Here is a 23,196-nt window from a genome sequence, read left to right on the forward strand (position 1 = left end):
CCCCAACATAGCTATGATCATTGCACCACTGTAATGTGCTTGCTTCTGAGCATGCAATTTCACAATGTGTTTTCTAAGAGCTTTAAACCTTAATCACACTGGGACTAAAACTTAACAAATAAACTGCATAATCCCTATCATGTTGAATGCTGACATGAGTAGGCCCTATTCATGTAGACATTTTATTAATCATGATATTCCTTTATGCAGTGCCCCAGCACACTATCTTCAGATGTGATAGCAGAAAAATTTTCTCCATAAGTCACTGACAGTTTCAAGTTGAGAATTTCAAATAGAAAAACTCTGCAATGCCAGATGGTAAGACAAAATGCTACAATCTTATGGCACATATAGGACAAAAATTTATTGTAAAAAATTATGTTTTTACAGATGGAACAGATTTTACACAAGGTATCAGTTAGACCCTTCCTTATAGCATTGGTCACACAACTTGCCAAAGGAGATGCTTTAAAAAAAACAGAGAGAGAGAGAGAGAGAGAGAGAGAGAGAGAGAGAGAGAGAGAGAGAGAGAGAGAGAGAGATTCAATGATATGGATATTTCAAGAGAACACACTGAAAACTGTCATTATAATTTTATATCACCATTTTATGGCAGATCATAAGGGGAAACATGGTAGTTCATGGCATTTCCCTGAATATCTTCAGAAATTAGGTACACATGAAATGGTCTTAGACAGTGGTATGCCTTTGTATGCTTTTGCTCTGTGAGAATCCTGTGATAAAAATTACACTAAATTATTTTATCTTATTCAATGTGTCTACAGATGAAGTGTCTGTATTTCATATCATGATCATATTTTAAGACTTTAGAACACAGAACACAATGCAAACAATTTGTTTTAGTGAATCACACCTAAACAAGCATTGTTGATGCAACTAAGTCATACAGTAAATAAGATGGGATAAATAACAAAATTGTGGGACAGCAATGCCTCACCAGAAGTCAAAATACATTTTACTGACCAGAAGTCAAACTACATTTTACCTCAAAAGCCTACATACTGTGTTATGAATTAGCATTGTACAGGTAGACATGCACCATACTATGAGTATTCTGTTACAAGTAATTTCTATTATCATCAACAAAATATTAATAATTTTCTCTATGTCCACTGTGTGGGTGAGCTGCAAATGTGATTTTAAAATGGTGATTTATGTTGGTGTAACCAACTGCATTTTTGAATTTTGATATTTTTATTTTTTGTACCATTTACTAGTTTTCAGCACAATGCAGACTCATCATAAGATAGAGGTGTTAGAGGGACATTATCTGGACTACTTGGAGCCAGAAGCTATGGCTGTAGTGAGTATACTGCCTAACAACAGTGTCCATTAGAAATTCACTTTCATAGTGTACATTTTGGGCATAAACAGTAGCTAGCTGCAGTTGGTTTCACAAACCTGTGTGTGTGGTGGTGGTGGTGGTGGTGGTGGTGGTGGTGGTGGTGGTGGTGGTGGGGGGGGGGGGGGGGGTGGTGCAACCTGCAAAATGCTCATTATGAGAGTGAATTTGTCATCAAATCCATGAGACAATATTCACAAATTCACAACAAGAATCGCATCGAGCTGCACATGGTCCAGATAATATTCCCGTAACACATCCATCCAATTATTAGCCTATAATGGCATGAAAATTAGTTACCAGTATAGAAAATAAACCATACTAAAATTCAGAAAAGTGACTTGTTGCATATTACACACACATAAATCATCAGTTAATACTTTTAACATAAACTGGATAAGTTTACAAGCAGTGTTCCCTTTTTCTCTTGGCACATTCTCATGCTGGACTATCTGATAGAGACAAGCAAGCTATAAAATAAACAGTTATAGAGCACTCTAAATATATCTTCTTCAAATTTTACAAGACCTTGACAAACCAAGGAATACTGTCAAATAATATGGGTCTAGACAGAATTTTTATTATTTTTTTATAGTGAATATGCATGGGTTTGTCCCCTTTCCTTGCCCACATTTATTGAGAACCTACTGTGACCAGAACTGCAGCTAAAAGTTCCATATGACTGAATTGACCACTGACAACTCACATTTATAAAAGGTTAAGAGAACTAACACACAGATCTACGGGATAACATTTATAAAATTTGTATGTCGCAAGGTCCTAGGGCACATTTTAAGCTCAAACATCCTTACGTTCCTTGGGAAAAGAAGCTACTCTCAGAGTATCAACAAGGGTTGAGAACATATCACTTGTAAAATGCTCTTTTTCACACACAATGTCTTACACATAATAGGCTCAAGCAGGTGGATAGAATATGTCTAAATACATTTCCAAAAGGCATTCAATAAAGTATCTCACTGCTAATGAAGATACAATCAAATTTCATATCTTCTTGAACATATGAAAAACCTGAAGAATAATTAATTGATACAGAACCCAGAAGTCTATACTGGTTGGTGAATGTTTAATCATATGAGCAAGGCTGCTGCCAGCAGACAGGTAGGAGCCTCGTGTGTGTGAAAATGCTTGACACATTTTAACAGCACCTTTGGCAAAGGCTTATCCCACAATCTATTGAAAATGATTATAGAGTCCAATTTGGTCCCACCACAGAAATATTTATGTGATTGTTGACTACAATAAACTTATTTGTTGAAAAGCTACTTATCTCTGTGTAATGCAGCAAACATAAAAATCTCAAAACAAACTTGTGACAGTGGTAACATGAATCTTGCACTGCTCCAATTGAGGAAATCTAATGAGATAAAACGGAAAAGAAACTCTCATGTTTTCAAAAGACTTCAACATTAAGCTCATATTAAAGTGTTGCCTTAACATAAAAGATCATAAGGCAAACTATTTTACAGAACTTTTGACACAGTTGCATCTTCCAGTGTTTGTATAGTAAATTTTATATAACTACAACTACCAAATATTGGCGATGAGGATGTAATTTCCAGAAGATCAATATGTATTGTCTATCAGAAACAACAAAAACTATGGCATATGCAGGAATTTGCAGTGACTATAAGGTCTGAGAATAAAAATATTATTTGTGGTAAATCATTTAAGGAAGGTGACATATTACATACAGAAGGTTCTGAGAGTAACCATAAACACAGAAATGTATGAAAAGAAATCTACAAAGAGCTACCACTGATATACGTATTCAAGAGGAGACCGAGTTATGCCTGTGGATTGCATACCAGTCATTTATGAGAGGGCAGGACAAGGACCAAATAGAAGTAGTGAGGATATGTAACGAAATATGAGAGAGAGAGAGAGAGAGAGAGAGAGAGAGAGAGAGAGAGAGAGAGAGAGAGAGATTCAATGATATGGGTATTTCAAAGAGCACACTGAACGCTGTTGCAGAGGCAACAGAAAAAGCATGCGAAGCTCAGAAGAACGCGAAATCTTGAAGATTGGCTAAAATTTACAGACACGCGAAATTTGGTACAGACTTCAATGCGAGATACCTTTAATAGGTTCCACAACGAAACATTGTCTCGAAATTTGGTAGAAAATCCGAAGAAATTCTGGTTAAATGTGAATTGCAGAGTAATCATGTAGATGTAGACGTAGATGTAGATGTAGATATAGAAAGGAAATGACACCGTTTCGGAGATTTTACTGGTCTCCTACAGATATGATTTTATATATACAGACTGAAGTGGTGAGTGAAAAGCTGCATCTAGGAGACCTGGATTCAATTCCCAGCAGTGGTACACATTTACAGTTGCCGCTTCAGTTTATATACATAAAGGGATATATAAACAATTACTTCCAAACAGAATATATGAAAATGTGGGAAATTCTATAAAAAAAGTATCAAAACACACATTGTATTAGGACAGAGAGGTAACAAATGAAATGCACAGGCATGGATTCAGTGTCATAATATCAGCTTCCTACCAGATATCTCATTTATCAACAATTGAGAACAATTTAATGGTGAGAACTATTATTCCATAATTAGTTTCCCACAAATCTGAGCAGGTGCCAACACCTGTCATTCATACGTGTAGCTAATGCAAACTAACCTAGTCATCAAAATTTTCACCAGCTGATGGGGCAGTATTAGGCAAACCATACATACACAGCAAAGGTATTTTCAGTTACTTTCTGTACTTGTAATTGTGACCAAATTAGTCTAATATGCTAATTATTAGATAAATGATGCCATGGTCTGAAAACCACATGAAGAAAACAGGAAATATAAAACGTATTGAGCAGTGACTGGAGGAGATATAAGTAGTTCAAGAGACATAGATTATGACTGAATATATGTATATTCATCACACAATATCACAATTAGTTTATCATATATTGTTCAACAACAGGATAAAAATCACAGGCCTTACATCATTTATGATGTGACTGAGTATAAAATTAAACTATTTAAAATTTAAATTAAAAAATAACAATTTCAGTACATATTTCAACAAAACAATAAAATAACACAAAATGGTAACAAATCTGTTACCAAGAATAAAATACACATGCTTCATCAATACAATACTGTAAAGCTATTTTTAACAACTACAAAATCATTGCAGTGTTCAGAACTGCACATTGTTAATAGTAACACAGTTCAGTCACAGTGAAAACATCACTGAATCTGTATCTCTTTCTTTAGTAAAATGTGTGTAAGGAAATGATCATCATGACTGATTCAATATCAATTTGATTAATAAATCACATGAAGAGTATTTACTGGCTAAAAATGGCAATGATATGGTAACTACAATGTTTTGTACTATAGCATACTTAAATACATGAAATACAGTTGATTTTCATCTCTAACTAACACACCAACATTAGCAGCCCTGTTAAACTCTCGTTTACATTACTGTAAATACTGAAGTGGTAGAAATTAGCTACAAAAAACAGTAAACACACAAAAGTTAGTCAGGTATTGTGCCACTTTCAAATAAACACAATAATATTTCTTCACAGGCAACAAAATCAATACAAAAATTACACAGTATCCTGATGGCAACTGGACTCTACAGATGCATTTCACCCTGTAATTTTTTACAGTTTTTACAAAGCAAAGTGAAAAGTACTGCAGCACCCTGCAGATAAAAACTACTGAACTTTCACGACATTTCCTAAATAAAACTTGGCTGGACAATGAACTCTGCAGTACTGATAATGTTTCAGCAGATCTAAACCATATATTTTACATGTCTACAGTGATGGTAGGCCATATTTGTATACTACTGATGTTTTTCAGCAAGGTACAATATAAGCACATATACCATTCATTCTAAAACTGTGATATCAGTCCAGTGTTTACAATCAACATTCATATAACATTACAGAAAACAATAGTAAACAACAAACACTGCTACAATTTATACAGCTCTTACTTTTTCATTCCAAGGACGATGGCAAAATCATATACATGACAGTGAGTGCATGTAAGGGATTCAGATACAAAATATATGTGTATAAACAGGTAATGGTGGCTGTGTTCTGCATGGAGGTAGTATTACACAGACACAGCCAGTCTGGATCTCAACTGGGATGATTACAATTGTCATAGAAAATGGCTGTTGAGCGTGATGCTATGTCAGCATAGTCCCTGTTGTCTGGTGTGCACAGTTCACTCGTCACTTCCAATTCCCGTTTGCTGTAACAGGGTGACAATTGCATCATCATAAAATGTTACATTATATTACAAGGGGTGTTCACAAAAGATTTCCAATTGTTCTGTTTCATAAGTACTACTTAGACTGTAGGCACATCCTCTTGTAGGATGATGAACTGATTCCAGTACATCACATTGACACTAGATGACAGTTGTGAACAGTATGTCTAGTAATAGGGCAGCACTTGTTTGTTGTTATTTATAAATATTTAACTGTAGTGTATTATCAAGCAACTCCTGCACAAAGGACTGTTTACAACTGGATCATTGAGTTCACTAGTGAAAGGGAATCCACATACAAGAATATGAGTGCTAGTCACCTGTCAACATTGCAGACTCTGGGGAACACTGAGGTTGTGTCTGAATTGATTGTCACTGACAGGTACATAATCTTTGATGAACTGAAGTTGCAGACAGGTGTAGGTTGTGCAACCCTGTATTTCATTATTCATGATGAGTTTAGTATGAAAAACATGTGTGCATATTGGGTTCCAAAGGACTTGACACAGGCCTAGAGGAAGAACTGGTGACAGGAAGAATCATGGTGTCACTACCATTCACCTACGAACAAAGTCTAGTCCATTCAATGGGAACATCCTGGGTGTCCCTGGCCCTAGAAATTTCATTCTGTGGACTAACTTCCACAAGAAACAACCGTCAACAGCAGGACGTACTGTGACACCCTTGCATGACTTAGATGCAGGATTCAGCGAAGGTGACAGGAAAGGTGGTCAAAAGGAGCACTCTTTCAGGATAACAATGTGTGACCTCACACCAGCAATGGCACAACTGCAAAGTTGACATTATTAGAGTCCCTTGCTGTGCTGCACACAATATTCAGTGCATCTAACTCCATATGATTATTCTTTATTTGATAACATTAAGGATGTGCTGAGAGGTTTGTGACAAGAAAGAACTGCAGGCAGCTGTTCATGAGTGGGTGTGTAGTATCCCCAAACAGCAGGTCTGTGACACATCAATGAAGTTGTCAGGAAAGTGGCAGCAGTGTATTGATGGTGGGAAGGATATTGAGAGGTCCCATGTACATCGACTCATGTTTATTAATAAATAAGGTACAAAAAAACTACTACTGTAAATCATTTCCGAATGCTCCTCAAATTAATTACATAACCCTGTTACGTGGTAGTTCTCTGTCCTCAGCAGCCTCAACATTGCTGTGTTGTTAGCTGGTAACCCACCTCCTTCATATTTTCCAGTACTTAAAACTCTGCTTACCATTACATTTTGAAAGACACTTTTGCAAAAAACCTGTTTCCTGAAATAACTTCCAGTGGAGTCCTTTTATAAAATATTTAAAAACAGAGCTGAACCATTACTAGTGTGTTACTGACATACAGCTTTTTTATTGACTTTTTACACAATGGAAGTCTGAAGCTGTCTCATTGTCAGGTATCTCTTCAGAATAGCATTTACAGAGGTTAGGTGTAAAGACTGTAGAGGTTTATCATAGTAATTTGATAGACATGACTCACAGGAGAACTAAATTCTCACTTTAATCATAAAGATAATCACACCCCTTGTAAGCCAAAGCACCATCTCCTCCATAAAGACAATTTCTTTGTCATGGTACTAACCAGTGAACATCAACATAAGAAGTCCTTACCAATATGAATCACAAACTATGTGCTATACATGGCTGAAATAAAACTAATAAGAAGCAAGGTTTTCAAGCAAAAATGAGATGGACATTAAGAGCAGTGGATAGAGATAATGATCTAAACACATACAGGATCTGATGGGCGAAAGAGAAGACCAATTTCGGGCAGTTAAGGACGTTCTCAGTACTCTATATGCCAGAAATGAAAATAACAGGTAGAGGTAAACAGTTTTGGTCAATTAAAACAGATATGCATTTAGTAGGACAACAAAACCTCCTAACAAGGTGACCAGTGTGATCAGATTGGAGTCTCTGAAGATAGAAAGTATGAATTGCAATACAAACTTCTGCAGAAGTAAGAAGGGGTGGGGGAGTAAATAAATGTAAGACTGTCAGAACAAAGCAGGTTTAAAATTCTTTTAGTCCAACCTCAGCTATCATATTCCAGGAACAGTACATATCACTATCAGTGAGTTCACAAAGGGCATTACAACATTCTTCATATGCCTAGTCACTACAACAGCAGAATACTTTCCTAAATGAAGAATCACAACACAGTAGTCACTTTAACCCACTGGCACACAATTTTTTTAAATTGATGTTGTGACACAGCAGTACACTTATTTTTCAGTGACTTTTCTCATTTTTACAGCAACATACTGTAAGATATATTAGAGTATTCTATTTATTGTATTTCTCTATTATACTTTCAAATATAATAATATATATTGTTTGTCTCAGTGTGATAAAGCTTAAAATACTTATCCCCGTGTAGGCAGATCTTGCACTCTACACACTCAAAACAGGATTCTCCATGCTGTCCTCTGTTGTAACACCTTCTAGACAGTGCTGCTTTTTTGTCAGTTGGAGTATTTTTGTGGGAAAATATCCCCAGTACCTGCTCTGTAGTCTTCATGGATTTGTTCCTATGTTTGGGTGTCCGCAAATCCCATAATCAGGAAGTCTAACATTTTTCAGAATTTCTTCAGCCCGGTTGAGATGATAACCTCATTCTTCTTTTACCGTCGTTAATCATATTGTGTCCTATACTTGCACTGACAATTACCATGCCCAACATATAAAAATATATATTTTATATCCCTTCACATATCTCCTCATAGGAGAATATAATGCTAGGCATTTGTTGCATGCATCAACTCCATCCATTCCTTTGTTGTAATCGCTGATGCAATTAGGTTTCAACTTAGTCTTCCCATTTTTTTGCTGTTCCTCATTCTCAGGTCAATCATGAATGGTTGACAGGATGTGCAGTGGTTTTTCTTCAATCCATCCAGCAGCAAGAACTTCATTTGCTGATGCAAAAGTCACTTCGTCTCTTTCCAGACCGAGTTCTTGAACTGTGGTGGCATGTTCTTCCTGACTGTTCTTACACTTCCAACTGCATAGGTCTTCCTCTCCAATAGCTTTAGAAACAAAGTGGGGGAGAATACGGTTATCCATGTATATTGTTCTCCACTCATCCAGTAAAGTGTCACACAAATCCAAAACAAGTTTCTCACTTGATGGGGTGCTGACTACTTTTTTTTTTTTGCCTCAAGAGCTGAATAAATTTTAAAATTGTAACAGTATCCATTGTCAGATGAGCATACTTTATCAATTTTCAAACCAAATCTTGCCCTCTTTGAAAGTCTGTATTATACATATGGCAATCTGCCCCTGAATATCAGACTCTCATCAACACAAAAAAATATTGCAGGCTTGTACACCCTTCGAAATCTGTCAAGCAGAAGAGTAACAACTGGCCTGATCTTCCTCAGTTTATCATGATGCATACCTGCAGAATCAGTAGCAAGCTGAAGATACCTTGAGAGGGCTTTGAATCTCCTAAAAGGCATGGTTTTACCAAAAATAGGAGTCTGTATTATTTTCCTTCTCTACCAATTATCTTTTACAGAAGATGTCTTTGTTTGGGACTTAAGTATACCCAGTACAAATTGGGCCTTCATCTCATCTGCTGCCACAGGAGACCAGTTTGCTTTGTCAACCATTCTTCACTGTTCTGCATGTACAGTCATTTCTGCAAAGAAATTTGTTTCCTTGGCCACCAACTCCGAGAATTGTGGTGTCAAAATTTGATCAGTTCCATGCTATTCTGATGACTGATGAGTTTTAGTCCATGGATCTGTGAATAGTACATCTACCTCCCCTTCACTGCTCCTCTTGGTAATGTATGGAGTATACAAACATTTTCCTAGTTCCACTCATCAGTAATTGTTGACGTACTTCCACTACATCATCTCAACTGTTGAGGGAAAAATCTTCTTTGTCAACACAATGACTGCTGTCACTCACTTCTGATTCTGTGTTTTCACTGTTCTCAAAGTCCAGTCCACCATCAGTACCACTCAAATCTTTTCTTCAGGAAACTGAAGTATTCTCTTGGCTTGTATTTCGTATGGATTGGCCATGTTGCATTACTGAATCCAAAGAAATGTGCTAATTTGCATTGTAATATTTGCCTGCAATTGAGCATTTTCATGCCATCTATTAACATGCTGCCTGGACTAAAATTAGAACCAACAGTGATCCACTACATGCCAAAGCACCACACAACAAGGCAAATGCAGGGTGACAGCTGTACCCATCATTGTACGTAAGTGCAAGTCAGTATGACGACGGGTATGCCCGTCATTGTACACAAGTGAGTTAAGCAAAGAGAATCAAAATAAGTCAGCCAGGAGGGTTCTCTAGAGGTCTCTGAAAGGGTGAGGGAGTATATGCTGTTCACTAGATGCTATTAATGGACAGTTTTGAGGAAGTGATGGGTCTCCAGCACACAACTTTTTCAGGGTTATCCATGTACCAGTTATATCTGCCTCAACGATAACCCAGTCCAGTCACTTGAGAAGCTCACACAATTCAGGTAGACCAATCAGTTTAAGTACACAAAAGCTAAAGTTTCACTGAGGATGAAATGTCACAGACAAATTCCTGCACAGCTGTATAGATTCAGGTACTTATAACACCACATTTAAATTCTCCTTCTCAAAATCAGCAATTATGAATACAAGACAAAGGAACTGGATGTTCAACATTTACTTAACATTTTTTAAATGTTTGTTATGCACTTAATTTACTTTCCTGCAACCCTCTCTGCCCCCCTCACCTTTCTCACCTCCAACATACATTCACACACACTGCTAATCACACCATAAATTGTTTCAGTCTAAGCACTGTAAGTACTCTTTTGTTTTAATAGGGTGTTGCAAAGTGAATGACAAATATTTTATAGCTGGATTATATATATATAAATTGGAACTAACAGATGCAAACAAACATATATTTAGTTTGGATGTTGAGACAAAGCTCCTTGAAACCGAAAAGGTTCAGGAATATTTACATGTGTCACAGAGGACATACACAAAATCAGCTGCTAAGAGGAGTTATTTTTGAAAATGTTGTTGGAGAAATCAGTGACCAACATATAATCTTTGCAATAAATTATAACTCTCTAGATCACAAGGCACATTTATTAAAAGGTGACTGGTTTTAGACCTACAGCCATATTGATGGACAGTGGCTGTGTGTGGAGCAGGAACTGCAGAATGATGATAGTCAACTGCACTTTTTAACAAATCTAGACTGTTATATTTTATTTTAGTGCTAAGAGGAGTATTTGACCTACATATACATTCTATCACATGTGTTGTAAATAGGCGTGTAAATTTAATTGTTGTGTATATTTGTATGATAAGCAATCTTTTCGCCAATTTCCACAGTATAAGTCTCACACATGTAAAAGTATGTTAAGAGCAAGGGCAGGTCACTCAGACCACAGGATGAGAGGAACTCACTTGCATTGAGGATGAAGGTAGACAAATCTGTGTCCTCAACTCAAATTCATCTAGCCATTTTCCAGATTCAAAGCTATTTTCCTTGATGTTAACTCCCACCTCACTGACTCTAACATTCCAAATTCAGTCTATATAAAATTATCATATAGCTGCAATATCTACATTTTAACAGCTGCCACCTCTTTCACATCAAAACCTCCCTTTCCTACAGCTGAGGCATTTGCAGCAAATGCCTCTGCTCCACACTAATTCTCTCAACAACTACACCAACTCTCTCTTCCAGGCTCTCGTCTGTCACAGCCACCCCACAGATCTCACTCACAAATAAATCTCCTGCGCAGTATCCTCTTCTCATCCTCTGACTACTACACTTCCCACTGCCAAAAGCTTCAGAAGCACTGTTCTCGTCAACCCGTACCATCCAAACCTTGATTGCTGGAAGAAGGAAGTGAATTAGTCAGAATGTGAGAGGAGGATACTGCCCAGGAAATTTTCTTTTAAATAAAATCTGTGGGGTAGTTGTATCTTCAACTATAGTCCCTGGTCAAATTATTAGATGCACTGCACATTTTTAATGTTATTTGTAATAATTACATGTTGAGTAATATATTTAATGCAATTAATCGGAAAATTTATGACAGTTATTCAGGGCACTTATTACATTGTTGAATTTTGTATCTATTGTTGCTAAGTGACATTGGATTGTTGACTTATTGCAGTTATCAATGTGCAGAGTACAGCGTAGAGGAAAGGACCTGTTCAGTGGCGTTCTTGCGTGTAACTGGTGTAATACTTTGTTTGCTTTGATTATCAATTTCATAATATTGACATCACAACTGACTGTTTAACAGCCATGTATTATTAATTGTGAATTTTAACAATGGGTAAAAGAGGGGACATTTCACCACATAAAAATTCTGAGGTCAAAGCCCTTGTTAATACAAAAATGTATTCCAATCGGGAAATTTCACAAAGGTTGGAAATGTCAAAAGCTAGTGTGAGGTGCATAAAGAAGAAAATTGATGCAGGTGAAGAACTGAGCCCCAGATGGGAGAGTAAATATGGAAGAAAACTAATTTTCACCTAAAGGACAGAAAGATTTCTCAAAAGAATTTGCATAGAAAACAGATTTGCAACAACGAAACAGATAAAATCTCAACTGGAACAGGCTAATGTGACTGCATCTGAATGCACTGCTTGCAGAAAGTTGATGGGATATTGATTTCAAGGCCTGTCAACCCACTAGAAAACCAAAGTTAACAGCCACAATGAAAGCGAAGCATCTGAAGTGGACTAAACAGTGGTGTCATAAGGATGTGGACTTCTGTAGACTGGTAATTTAACTTTAAAATTATTATTTACACTATGATGTAACCTATGTACATTTATTCATAGTACATTAATTATGTTTCTTGATTTTTGCAGGTATGCTTCAGCAATGAAAGCGTGTTTGAAATTTTGACTAACAAATCTCAGTACGTGTGCCATCGAACAGGAGAAAAATTTCATTGCGACTGCAATATTCAGACCATAAAATATGCAAATAAGGTGATGATTTGGTCTGTCACCTGTGGCAAGGGTACAGGATGTCTTTATGTGGTTAAAGGCATAATGAGGCAAGACCAGTACAAGAAAGTCCTGCAAAATCAGTCAATACCACAGCTCAGAGAATGGTTCCCAAATGGGGAATGATTTATTTTTAGTTCCCTGTCAAACAGACAGGTCAGTTAAATCCTTTCTGAAGGAAAAAAGTATCCCTCTGTTAGACCGGCCAGGTAATAAGTCCCGACATGAACCCCATAGAAAATGTATGGGAACTACTGAAGAGGGACATGGCAGAATATGTTTTCACGACAAAAACACAGCTCTTAGAGAAAATCATCCATGTCTGGTATCATCATCCACAAATGTGAGACACAGTACAGTCCTGCATCAACAGCATGCCACGTCGTATTAAGGCTCTCATAGCTGCAAAAGGTGGCTCAACAAGATATTAAAACTAATGTTTTCACTTTTACAATATTTTAATTTTTGTTGTAATTACTGAAATAAAACATTTTCAACAAATACTACATTTTATTTACTTGTTGTAGCATCTTAGTATGAAGTAGACTACACATAATAATTTTCTCATAATTTATGTATTAAAAAAACAAATTTCATTAGGCATAAATCAAAATTTGCTTAAAAATTGTAGTGCATCTAATAAATTGGTCAGGGACTGTACACTGACAGAAAAAAACGCCTGGCACAAAAAAAGGAGTTGTGCAAGATAAACAAAAGTTAGTAGGTGTGTTTCTACATCTGGAAGATGACTTTATTCAAATTTCATGCCAGTCACATAAGAGTGGCACTAGTAGTACGATTATGAGGATGAAAATCAGGTTTACTTTAAATATGTGCTGTAATGGTCATAAGCATTAGTTACGTTTGAGACTTGACATAGTGAGCTGATGTTAGCCATGAATGCTTTTACGACAGTGAAGACACAATTATCAACAGCTCAAAGAGTTTGAACAAGGTCATGTAATCAAGATACAAGAAGCTGGATGTTCCTTCCATGATATTGCAGAAATACCTGGCTATAATGTAGCCACTGTACTGGATTTCTGGCAGCAGTTGTCATGGAAAGGTACAATTGGAAGAAAACTGGGCTCTGGAATGCTACATAGCATTACAGAGAGGAAAGCCCATTGAGATCATTGTATGGCTGTGGCGCACTATACCACATCTGTAGCAGCAATTCAAGCAGCTGTTGGCACCACAGTGACACAGAAAACTGTTCACAATCAGGTACTTCAAGGACAGCTCCAAGACAGATGCCCTGTAGCATACATTCTACTGACCCCAAACCACTGCCGTTTGTGACTGCAGTAGTGTCAGGTGAGATCTCAATGGAGGGTAGATTATGACAGCATGATCTCATGGTTATCCCATACATTCTGACTGCAAATTTGTTTTTCAGTCTAGTAATTTAACCTGTTGTGCTGCAATTCATGAAAAGCACTCCAAGGACTGTTTTCCAACCAAATACCACTGTTGTAACCCAACATGCCTTACAGAGTGTCGACACATTGCCATGGCCTGCTGAATCACCAGATCTGTCTCCAATCAAGCATGTATGGGACACAACCAGATGACAACTCCAGTGTTATCCACAACCAGCATTAACCATCCATGTATTGATCAACCAATTACAACATGCACTGAACTCCAGTTCAAAAACTGACATCCAGTATCTAAACAACACAAAGCATACATGTTTGCATGCTTGCGTTCAACATTCTGCCAGATACAACAGTTATTCATGCACCAGTGTTTCACATATGCAATTGTTTTTCTTGTGCCTACATTAACCTGTGATCTTGCAACATTAATCATTTAAATATGTTACGTAGATAATTATAGTCCCAAAATTTCATTACTCTGCATTAATCATTTCTTGATGTTGAGATTTTTTTCCATCATTGTACATTAAGATACAGAGAGTATTGTAGTGTCGCAGAATAGTAAAGAGTTGGAAACGTGGAATATTGTCAAAGTTTCGTAGCCTATACCGAGAGTAAGAGGCAGTAGGTTAACCAAGAGGTAAGAGGATTGCACATGTATTTCTTTGCGTGTTTTTGGTACTTGCATTGTTTAATTCATAAATTTCGGGCATATTATAGTACTTGAGATTTGTAGCATCGCATTTTAGTACCTGAATAGTGTAAATTCGCGTAGTCATCAGTCTTCTGTTTTGTGTTGAACGGCCAGTGTTGGTTGGTCAGTCAGTGTGCTCGCTGCCGCCATTGGATAAGCAGCTGCAGCAGCAAGTCGTATACTCCTAGCTCACTCATTTGTTACATAGCTTAATTCTTAATTTCTTTGCGTGTTTTTGGTACTTGCATTGCTTAATTCATAAATTTCGGGCATATTATAGTACTTGAGAGTTGTAGCATCGCGTTTTTAATACGTGAATAGCGTAAAATCGCGTAGTCTCCGTCCGCCGCCAAGCAGTGTGTCAGCAGTGCGCAAGTAGCAGCATTACTGCATTTACTAGGCACTCTTGTATTTTAATAACTGTTTAAATTTTGTGTCGAATTGTTTGTGCTCTCTGTAGATTAATTCAGACATTCTTTGCACAATAGTTTTTAGCATGGATAGGGACTGCAACTGCTGTGTTCGGATGCAGGCTGAGTTGGCATCCCTTCGTTCCCAGCTTCAGGCAGTGTTGGCTTCGGTCACACAGCTCGAGGCTGTTGCCAATGGGCATCACTGTGGGGGTCCGGATGGGGGTTTGTCAGGGACGGCCAGCTCGTCCCACACATCCTCCGATCGGACTACGACTGTGGCTACCCAGGATACTGCCCACATTGAGGCTGATCCCTCACCTGTCGTAGAGTGGGAGGTCGTCTCGAGGTGTGGTAGGGGGCGAAAGACATTCCGGAGGGCTGAACGGAAGGCCTCTCCAGTTTGTCTGACAAACCGGTTTCAGGCTCTGTCTCCGGCTGATACTGATGTTCGGCCGGAGATGTCTGCTTGTCCTGTTCCAGAGGTTGCCCCTCAGTCTGCAAGATCTGGGTAGTCGCAGAGGATGGGCTTACTGGTAGTTGGGAGCTCCAATGTCAGGTGCATAATGGGGGCCCTTAGGGATATGGCAGCAAGAGAGGGGAAGAAAACCAATGTGTACTCCGTGTGCATACTGGGGGGAGTCATTCCAGATGTGGAAAGGGTCCTTCCGGTTGCCATGAAGAGTACAGGGTGCACCCATCTGAGGGTAGTCGCTCATGTCTGCACCAATGATGTGTGTCGCTATGGATCGGAGGAAATCCTCTCTGGCTTCCGGCGGCTATCTGATTTGGTGAAGACTGCCAGTCTCACTAGCGGGATGAAAGCAGAGCTCACCATCTGCAGCATCATCGACAGGACTGACTGCGGACCTTTGGTACAGAGCCGAGTGGAGGGTCTGAATCAGAGGCTGAGACGGTTCTGCGACCGTGTGGGCTGCAGATTCCTCGACTTGCGCCATAGGGTGATGGGGTTTCGGGTTCTGCTGGATAGGTCAGGAGTCCACTACACGCAGCAAGCGGCTACACGGGTAGCAGGAGGGGCTGTGTGGCGTGGACTGGGCGGTTTTTTAGGTTAGATGGCCTCGGGCAAGTACAGAAAGGGCAACAGCCTCAAAGGGTTCGGGGCAAAGTCAGGACATGCGGGGACCAAGCAGCAATTGGTATTGTAATTGTAAACTGTCAAAGCTGCATTGGTAATGTACCGGAACTTCAAGCGCTGATAGAAAGCACCAAAGCTGAAATCGTTATAGGTACAGAAAGCTGGCTGAAGCCAGAGATAAATTCAGCCGAAATTTTTACAAAGGCACAGACAGTGTTTAGAAAGGATAGATTGCATGCAACCGGTGGTGACGTGTTTGTCGCTGTTAGTAGTAGATTATCCTGTAGTGAAGTAGAAGTGGATAGTTCCTGTGAAATATTATGGGTGGAGGTTACACTCAACAACCAAGCTAGGTTAATAATTGGCTCCTTTTACTGACCTCCCGACTCAGCAGCATTAGTGGCAGAACAGCTGCAAGAAAATACATTTCACATAAATTTTCTCAGCATGTTATAGTCTTAGGTGGAGATTTCAATTTACCAGATATAGACTGGGATACTCAGATCTTTAGGACCGGTGGTAGGGACAGAGCATCGAGTGACATTATACTGAGTGTACTATCCGAAAATTACCTCGAGCAATTAAACAGAACACCGACTCATGGAGATAACATCTTGGACCTACTGATAACAAACAGACCCGAACTTTTCGACTCTGTAAGTGCATAACAGGGAATCAGTCATCATAAGGCCGTTGCAGCATGCCTGAATAGGGAAGAAAATAGGAATATAAAAAAAAGGGAGGAAGGTTTATCTGTTTAGCAAGAGTAATAGAAGGCAGATTTGAGACTACCTAACAGATCAAAACGAAAATTTCTGTTCCGACACTGTCACTGCTGAGTGTTTATGGAAAAAGTTTAAGGCAATTGTAAAATGCGTTTTAGACAGGTACGTGCTGAGTAAAACTGTGAGGGACGGGAAAAACCCACCGTGGTTCAACAACAGAGTTATGAAACTACTGCGAAAGCAAAGAGAGCTTCACTCCAAGTGTAAACGCAGACAAAACCTCTCAGACAAACAGAAGCTAAACGATGTGAAAGTTAGCATAAGGAGGGCTATGCGTGAAGCGGTTTGTGAATTCGAAAGTAAAATTCTATGTACCGACTTGACAGAAAATCCTATGAAGTTCTGGTCTTACGTTAAATCAGTAAGTGGCTCGAAACAGCATATCCAGACACTCCGGGATGATGATGGCTTTGAAACAGAGGATGACACGCGTAAAGCTGAAATACTACACACCTTTTTCCAAAGCTGTTTCACAGAGGAAGACCGCACTGCAGTTCCTTCTCTAAATTCTCGCACAAATGAAAAATGGGTGACATCAAAATAAGTCTCCAAGGAATAGAAAAGCAATGAAATCACTCAACAGAGGAAAGTCCACTGGACCTGACGGAATACCAATTCGATTCTACACAGAGTACGCGAAAGAACTTGCCCCCCTTCTAACAGCCGTGTACCGCCAAGACTCTAGAGGAACGGAAGGTTCCAAATGATTGGAAAAGAGCACAGGTAGTCCCAGTCTTCAAAAAGGGTCATCGAGCAGATGCGCAAAACTATAGACCTATATCTCTGACGTCTATCTGTTGTAGAATTTTAGAACATGTTTTTTGCTCGAGTATCATGTAGTTTTTGGAAACCCAGAATCTACTCTGTAGGAATCAACATGGATTCCGGAAACAGCGATCGTGTGAGACCCAACTCACTTTATTTGTTCATGAGACCCAGAAATTATTAGATACAGGCTCCCAGGTAGATGCTATTTTCCTAGACTTCCTGAAGGTGTTCGATACAGTTCCGCACTGTCACCTGATAAACAAAGTAAGAGCCTACGGAATATCAGAGCAGCTGTGTGGCTGGATTGTAGAGTTTTTAGCAAACAGAACACAGCATGTTGTTATCAATGGAGAGACGTCTACAGACGTTACAGTAACCTCTGGCGTGCCACAGGGGAGTGTTATGGGACCACTGCTTTTCACAATATATATAAATGACCTAGTAGATAGTGTTGGAAGTTCCATGCGGCTTTTCGCGGATAATGCTGTAGTACACAGAGAAGTTGCAGCATTAGAAAATTGTAGCGAAATGCAGGAAGATCTGCAGCGGATAGGCACTTGGTGTAGGGAGTGGCAATTGACCCTTAACATAGACAAATGTAATGTATAGCGAGTACACAGAAAGAAGAATCCTTTATTGTATGATTATATGATAGCAGAACAAACACTGGCAGCAGTTACTTCTGTTAAATATCTGGGAGTATGCGTGCGGAACGATTTGAAATGGAATGATCACATAAAATTAATTGTTGGTAAGGCGGGTACCACGTTGAGATTCATTGGGAGAGTCCTTAGAAAATGTAGTCCATCAACAAAGGAGGTAGCTAACAAATCACTCGTTCGACCTATACTTGAGCATTGCTCATCAGTGTGGGATCCGTACCAGATTGGGTTGACGGAGGAGATAGAGAAGATCCAAAGAAGAGTGGCGCGTTTCATCACAGGGTTATTTGGTAACCATCATAGCATTACGGGGATGTTTAGCAAACTCAAGTGGCAGACTCTGCAAGAGAGACGGTCTGCATCGCGATGTAGCTTGCTCGCCAGGTTTCCAGAAGGTGCGTTTCTGGATGAGGTATCGAATATACTGCTTCCCCCTACTTATACCTCCCATGGAGATCACGAATGTAAAATTAGAGAGATTCGAGCGTGCAAGGAGGCTTTCAGACAGTCGTTCTTCCCACGAACCATACACGACTGGAACAGAAAAGGAAGGTAATGACAGTGGCACATAAAGTGCCATCCGCTACACACCGTTGGTGGCTTGTTGAGTATGAATGTAAATGTAGATGTATCGGAATGTGTCGTCACGCAGGGTCAGTGGCCTGGTTACACACAACAGGCGACAGAGAATTGCTTAGCACGCGGGCTTGTGTTAGACGGAGATGTTCGTAGAGTGTAAGACAGAGGTATAGCGTCAGCTGTACTGCATTTCATAACTTTGCGTAAGTCTGCCATAACAACATGTAACTCTGTCACAAGAACACCTAAGGGGCGAGTATGACAGATAAATCAGCAGCATAAGTGGAACAAATGCGTTCTTTACAAAAGCGCATGACTTCAGGACATCGCTCGTGCTTCCTTTAAATACGCCAGCTTTGATAGCAACAAGGCATTTGCAGTTAGACTTGCTGTTATATGTGTACTGGGTCGCTGCATAGCACTGAACTCGGTGATCGACATGTTAATCTTTATTAAGGAGATGTTGCAGTAAGAGCGGCCCATTCAGCAGCAGACGTGAGGGGACAGTGCCAGCTCTGGTCCTCTCTGCTGCCGCTGTCAATCATCAAACCAGGATTAGCAGATATCGCAGCAGACTTGCTTGCCGCCAATCCTGACCACATCAGTGAGCTGTCATCAGAGATTATGCAGGGCCTAGGCCCTGTGCATCCGCCGTGACAACCGAGTGAGCCGACGACACTGATGCATTGCAGCCCGTTCCGCCTGTCCACCGCGGACGAGCCAAGAGGAGGAGCAGGGAAGAAGATGGAGTGGGATACAGTACACTCCGCACTACGAGAATGCTTCTCGTGCCGACAGTGCCGGGACTCCAACCTGGAGCCTCCTACGTGCAGCGGGCTGCTGTCCGCCACCGAGCCGGCCAGCCAGCCAGCCACGCGTGGCCAAAGTAAGGACATTCCACCACTACATCACAGCACACGGTGCTGCACTAGCAAGACTGGTGCAGGCCGGAGCTGGTGACATCGCTCCGAGTCAGCGAGGACTCGGGGAATGTCACTGATATCACCAAGCTCAGCCAGCCTGTGTTACGCGGGCCACATTTTACTCAGCAGGAATAAGGGTGTCGTGAATTAATAATGTTTCTTTGGCGTTTCTTATGTGTCCACAGTCATTTCCTAGCATCCTGACAACTGGAGAGGTCACCGCTAGGCTTCCAGTCCACCATAGGCGACCGGGACCACCGGGGTGCTTACAGATTTGGTGTCAGAAGTCCTCGCGCCCACCACCTTCGGATTTGGTACCAGAAGTGTTAGAACCACCCACTACAGCACTGGCCTGCAGATCTGGTATCTGGAGTCGTCGACACCGCCACTGCAGGACTGACAGAGTTGCAGTCAGAACTGTCGACTATACGCAGCCTTGTGGTACGTGCACGAGGGGATTTTTATTAATAACTATGGATGCACGTTCTTTGTTGGGAGTGCACTTTGTGAGACCTGCGGAAACATCAGATTTATCCGAGTTTAAGGGAAACAGTTGGGAAACGTACTTGGTACCAGTCAGATGTACTGTGTGTATTTTAACAGGGCATGGGGAGCCATGCACAAAGTTTGTACCAGTAGAATGTTCAATTTGTAGACAGTTTGGTCACGCAGTGCACAATTGTAGAGAGTGTTGCTGGGAAATAACAAGGCGGAAGGATTAATTTTGTTTAGTTGTGCATTGTGAGTCTTGTTTGTCTTCTTGTGTGTAGTGCTCAACTGTGACAAAGGAGATGAGTAGCTAGTGTAGTTATTGTTCTGAGGAGTAAATTAAGTATAGAGTAAGTTGTTGGTAATTTGCACAAGTCATGGCAGAAACAAGATCTGTTAGTACTGAAGTAAGTATAGCTGCTCTGACGGAGCAAGTCTCAAAATTGTTAGAAGAGAATGCGTAGCATAAGTTACGTCATGTAGAATTAATGGAATTAATGGTGCAAATGGAGACCTTGCGTTCAGTGCAAGAGTCGCAAATGGGTTCAAGTAGCAATGTCCAACCTTGCAATATATCCTTCAGTAGCTAACTTGATAACGCCTTTCTCGGGTAAAACAACAGAGGATGTCACAGCGTTAATTAACAATGTTTTGGCAACAGCTGCAATGAGCAATTGGTCGGATGTAACTACGTTACGTATGGAAAATTTGCGACATGCGGGGGAAGCCAACATGTTCATGATGTACCATAAGACGCTCAGTAAGGCGAGCACGTTTGAAGAATTGGCGGATGGGTTACGACAAAGATATTGTAAGCAGAATAGTGCAAGATTTTTTAGGGAGAAGTTAGCTAATTTGACACAGAAAGTCATTGAGACAGTGGTGTCTTTTTCAGATAGGATACAGAAAATTAATTCACAGACCTATGAATTATCGGGTAATCCTGATGCGGATCGTGTATTACTACAAGAGGCAGAAAACAGAGCCCTCGATGTATTCCTCAGTGGAATTCCTGCAGAATTTTCTCGTAGGGTTAGGATGGAGAATCCTGGGGATTTAGTTGCAGCACTGCGTATTGCAATGCATCTGCAGGAGATAGACATTGCAACAAGGGTTTGCAATGATAAACGCATCTTTGTGTAGGAGAGGAATTGTTACCTCAGTGGGAGGAAAGGTCACGTGAAGGCTCAATGCAGACAGCCGCAGTGGTATGCTTGTAAACGCTGCGGTCACAAGGTGAATGAGTGTTGTAGTAAGTAGAATGTTAACGGGAATAAACAGGAAAATGCGTTAAATGGGAACAGGAGTGTTTCGTCCGTCGGAAGACATTCCCGGTAAGCAGAAGTACGGTGAAAACTACTACAGAGATGGAGTGTTGCTTGAAGGGTGCTATAAGGAATAACAGATGTAAGTTTTTGGTTGATACAGGGGTACATGTATCTGTTGCTAGTCTAGACCTCATGGGTAGGAGAAGACTAGGTACTCTTAGGTATAGATTACGTGGAGTAGGGAATAATGAGTTGCAATCATTGGGTACAACACAGTTCGTTTTTAAGATTGGAACTTTAGAATGGAAATGTTGCCAACTGTGGGACAAGGGTATCCTGTGATTTTCGGACTGGACTTCCTCAATAAACACCATGCCAAAATTAGTCTTTCACAGCGTACAGTTGAACTTAGTGGAAACTTGCTTTCAATGGGTACAACAGCTGTAAATGTTTCTACATCACGAGGTGCATCTGTTGCTAAGATGTCACCAACAGAACCGCATACAAGGGCATTAAAGATGATTACGCATGTCAGATTGCCTTTGGGTACAGGGAAGTTAGTTTGGTTGTCAGTAGGTACCAATGTACCACAGCAGAGACTACGTGTGGTGGAGCCCCTGCAGAGCAATGAAGGATTGGATGAAATGCATTGTTTTATTAGGAGGAGCGTTGTGCATGTAACAGATATAAATGGGGAACTGATGATTCCGGTCAGTGTACATAATTTTGGGGCAGATGAAGTGGATCTCCCAAAGGGTTTAGTGGTAGCAAGTTTGGAAATACTCTACGATGAGGATATAGGTGAATCCAAAGGTGATTATAACATCAAGCAAACAGTCAAGGCATTTGTACTACGTGATAAGATTTGGAGAATGGTGATAGGAAAGCTATGGAAGCTTTGTTATTAGAGTATGTAGATTTGTTTAATTCAGAAGGTCCATTACCAGCAACTCCTATTACACAGTACCATATACCAACTGGCAATAGTCCGCCGGTCTACAGAAAACCATACAGGATAGTGAAAGACCTACAACCACTAGTGGAAGAATTTATTAATCAACAGCTAAGGGATGGTATTATAGAGAACAGTGAAAGCCCGTGGTCTGCCAACATAGTGTTAGTTCCTAAGAAGTCATTGAACGGTACTAAAAAGTATAGGTTTTCTTGTGACTAACATTTTTGAATGCACAAACTGTAACAGATGCATATCCAATACCAAACATCACAGAGACATTGAACAACCTAGGTCGGTGTAAATATTTTTCGAGACTAGATCTTAAGAGTGGGTACCATCAGATAGAAGTAAGTCCTGAGGATAGACTGAAGATGGTGTTTACAGCAAGCCTTGGTCACTTTCAGTATTGCAGAATGCCATTTGGGTTGAAAAACGCTCCTGCTACTTTTCAGCGTCTTTTGGATGGTGTGCTTCGGAGACTGAAACCGAAGATTGCTATGGTATACCTCGATGATATTGTTACTTTTTCGTGTAATATAGAAGAGCA

The 23,196-nt window shown here is 40.0% G+C and overlaps 1 protein-coding gene across 5 annotated transcripts in view; it reads right to left on the minus strand.

Moving 5' to 3' along the window:
- Positions 1 to 343: 343 nt before the first annotated feature.
- The window catches only part of LOC126297752 (pancreatic triacylglycerol lipase-like), a 456,502-nt gene continuing 433,649 nt past the window's right edge, over positions 344 to 23,196 (minus strand). For all 5 annotated transcript variants that reach the window (XM_049988926.1, XM_049988923.1, XM_049988925.1 and 2 more), the window contains one exon: positions 344 to 5,618. In XM_049988926.1, coding sequence (XP_049844883.1) covers positions 5,504 to 5,618 — 115 coding nt within the window. In that variant the 3' untranslated portion in view covers positions 344 to 5,503. The remainder of the gene's footprint in view (positions 5,619 to 23,196) is intronic.

The sequence above is a fragment of the Schistocerca gregaria genome, chromosome X (assembly GCF_023897955.1).
Source record: "Schistocerca gregaria isolate iqSchGreg1 chromosome X, iqSchGreg1.2, whole genome shotgun sequence".
In the NCBI taxonomy this organism is placed as follows: Eukaryota; Metazoa; Arthropoda; class Insecta; order Orthoptera; family Acrididae; genus Schistocerca; species Schistocerca gregaria.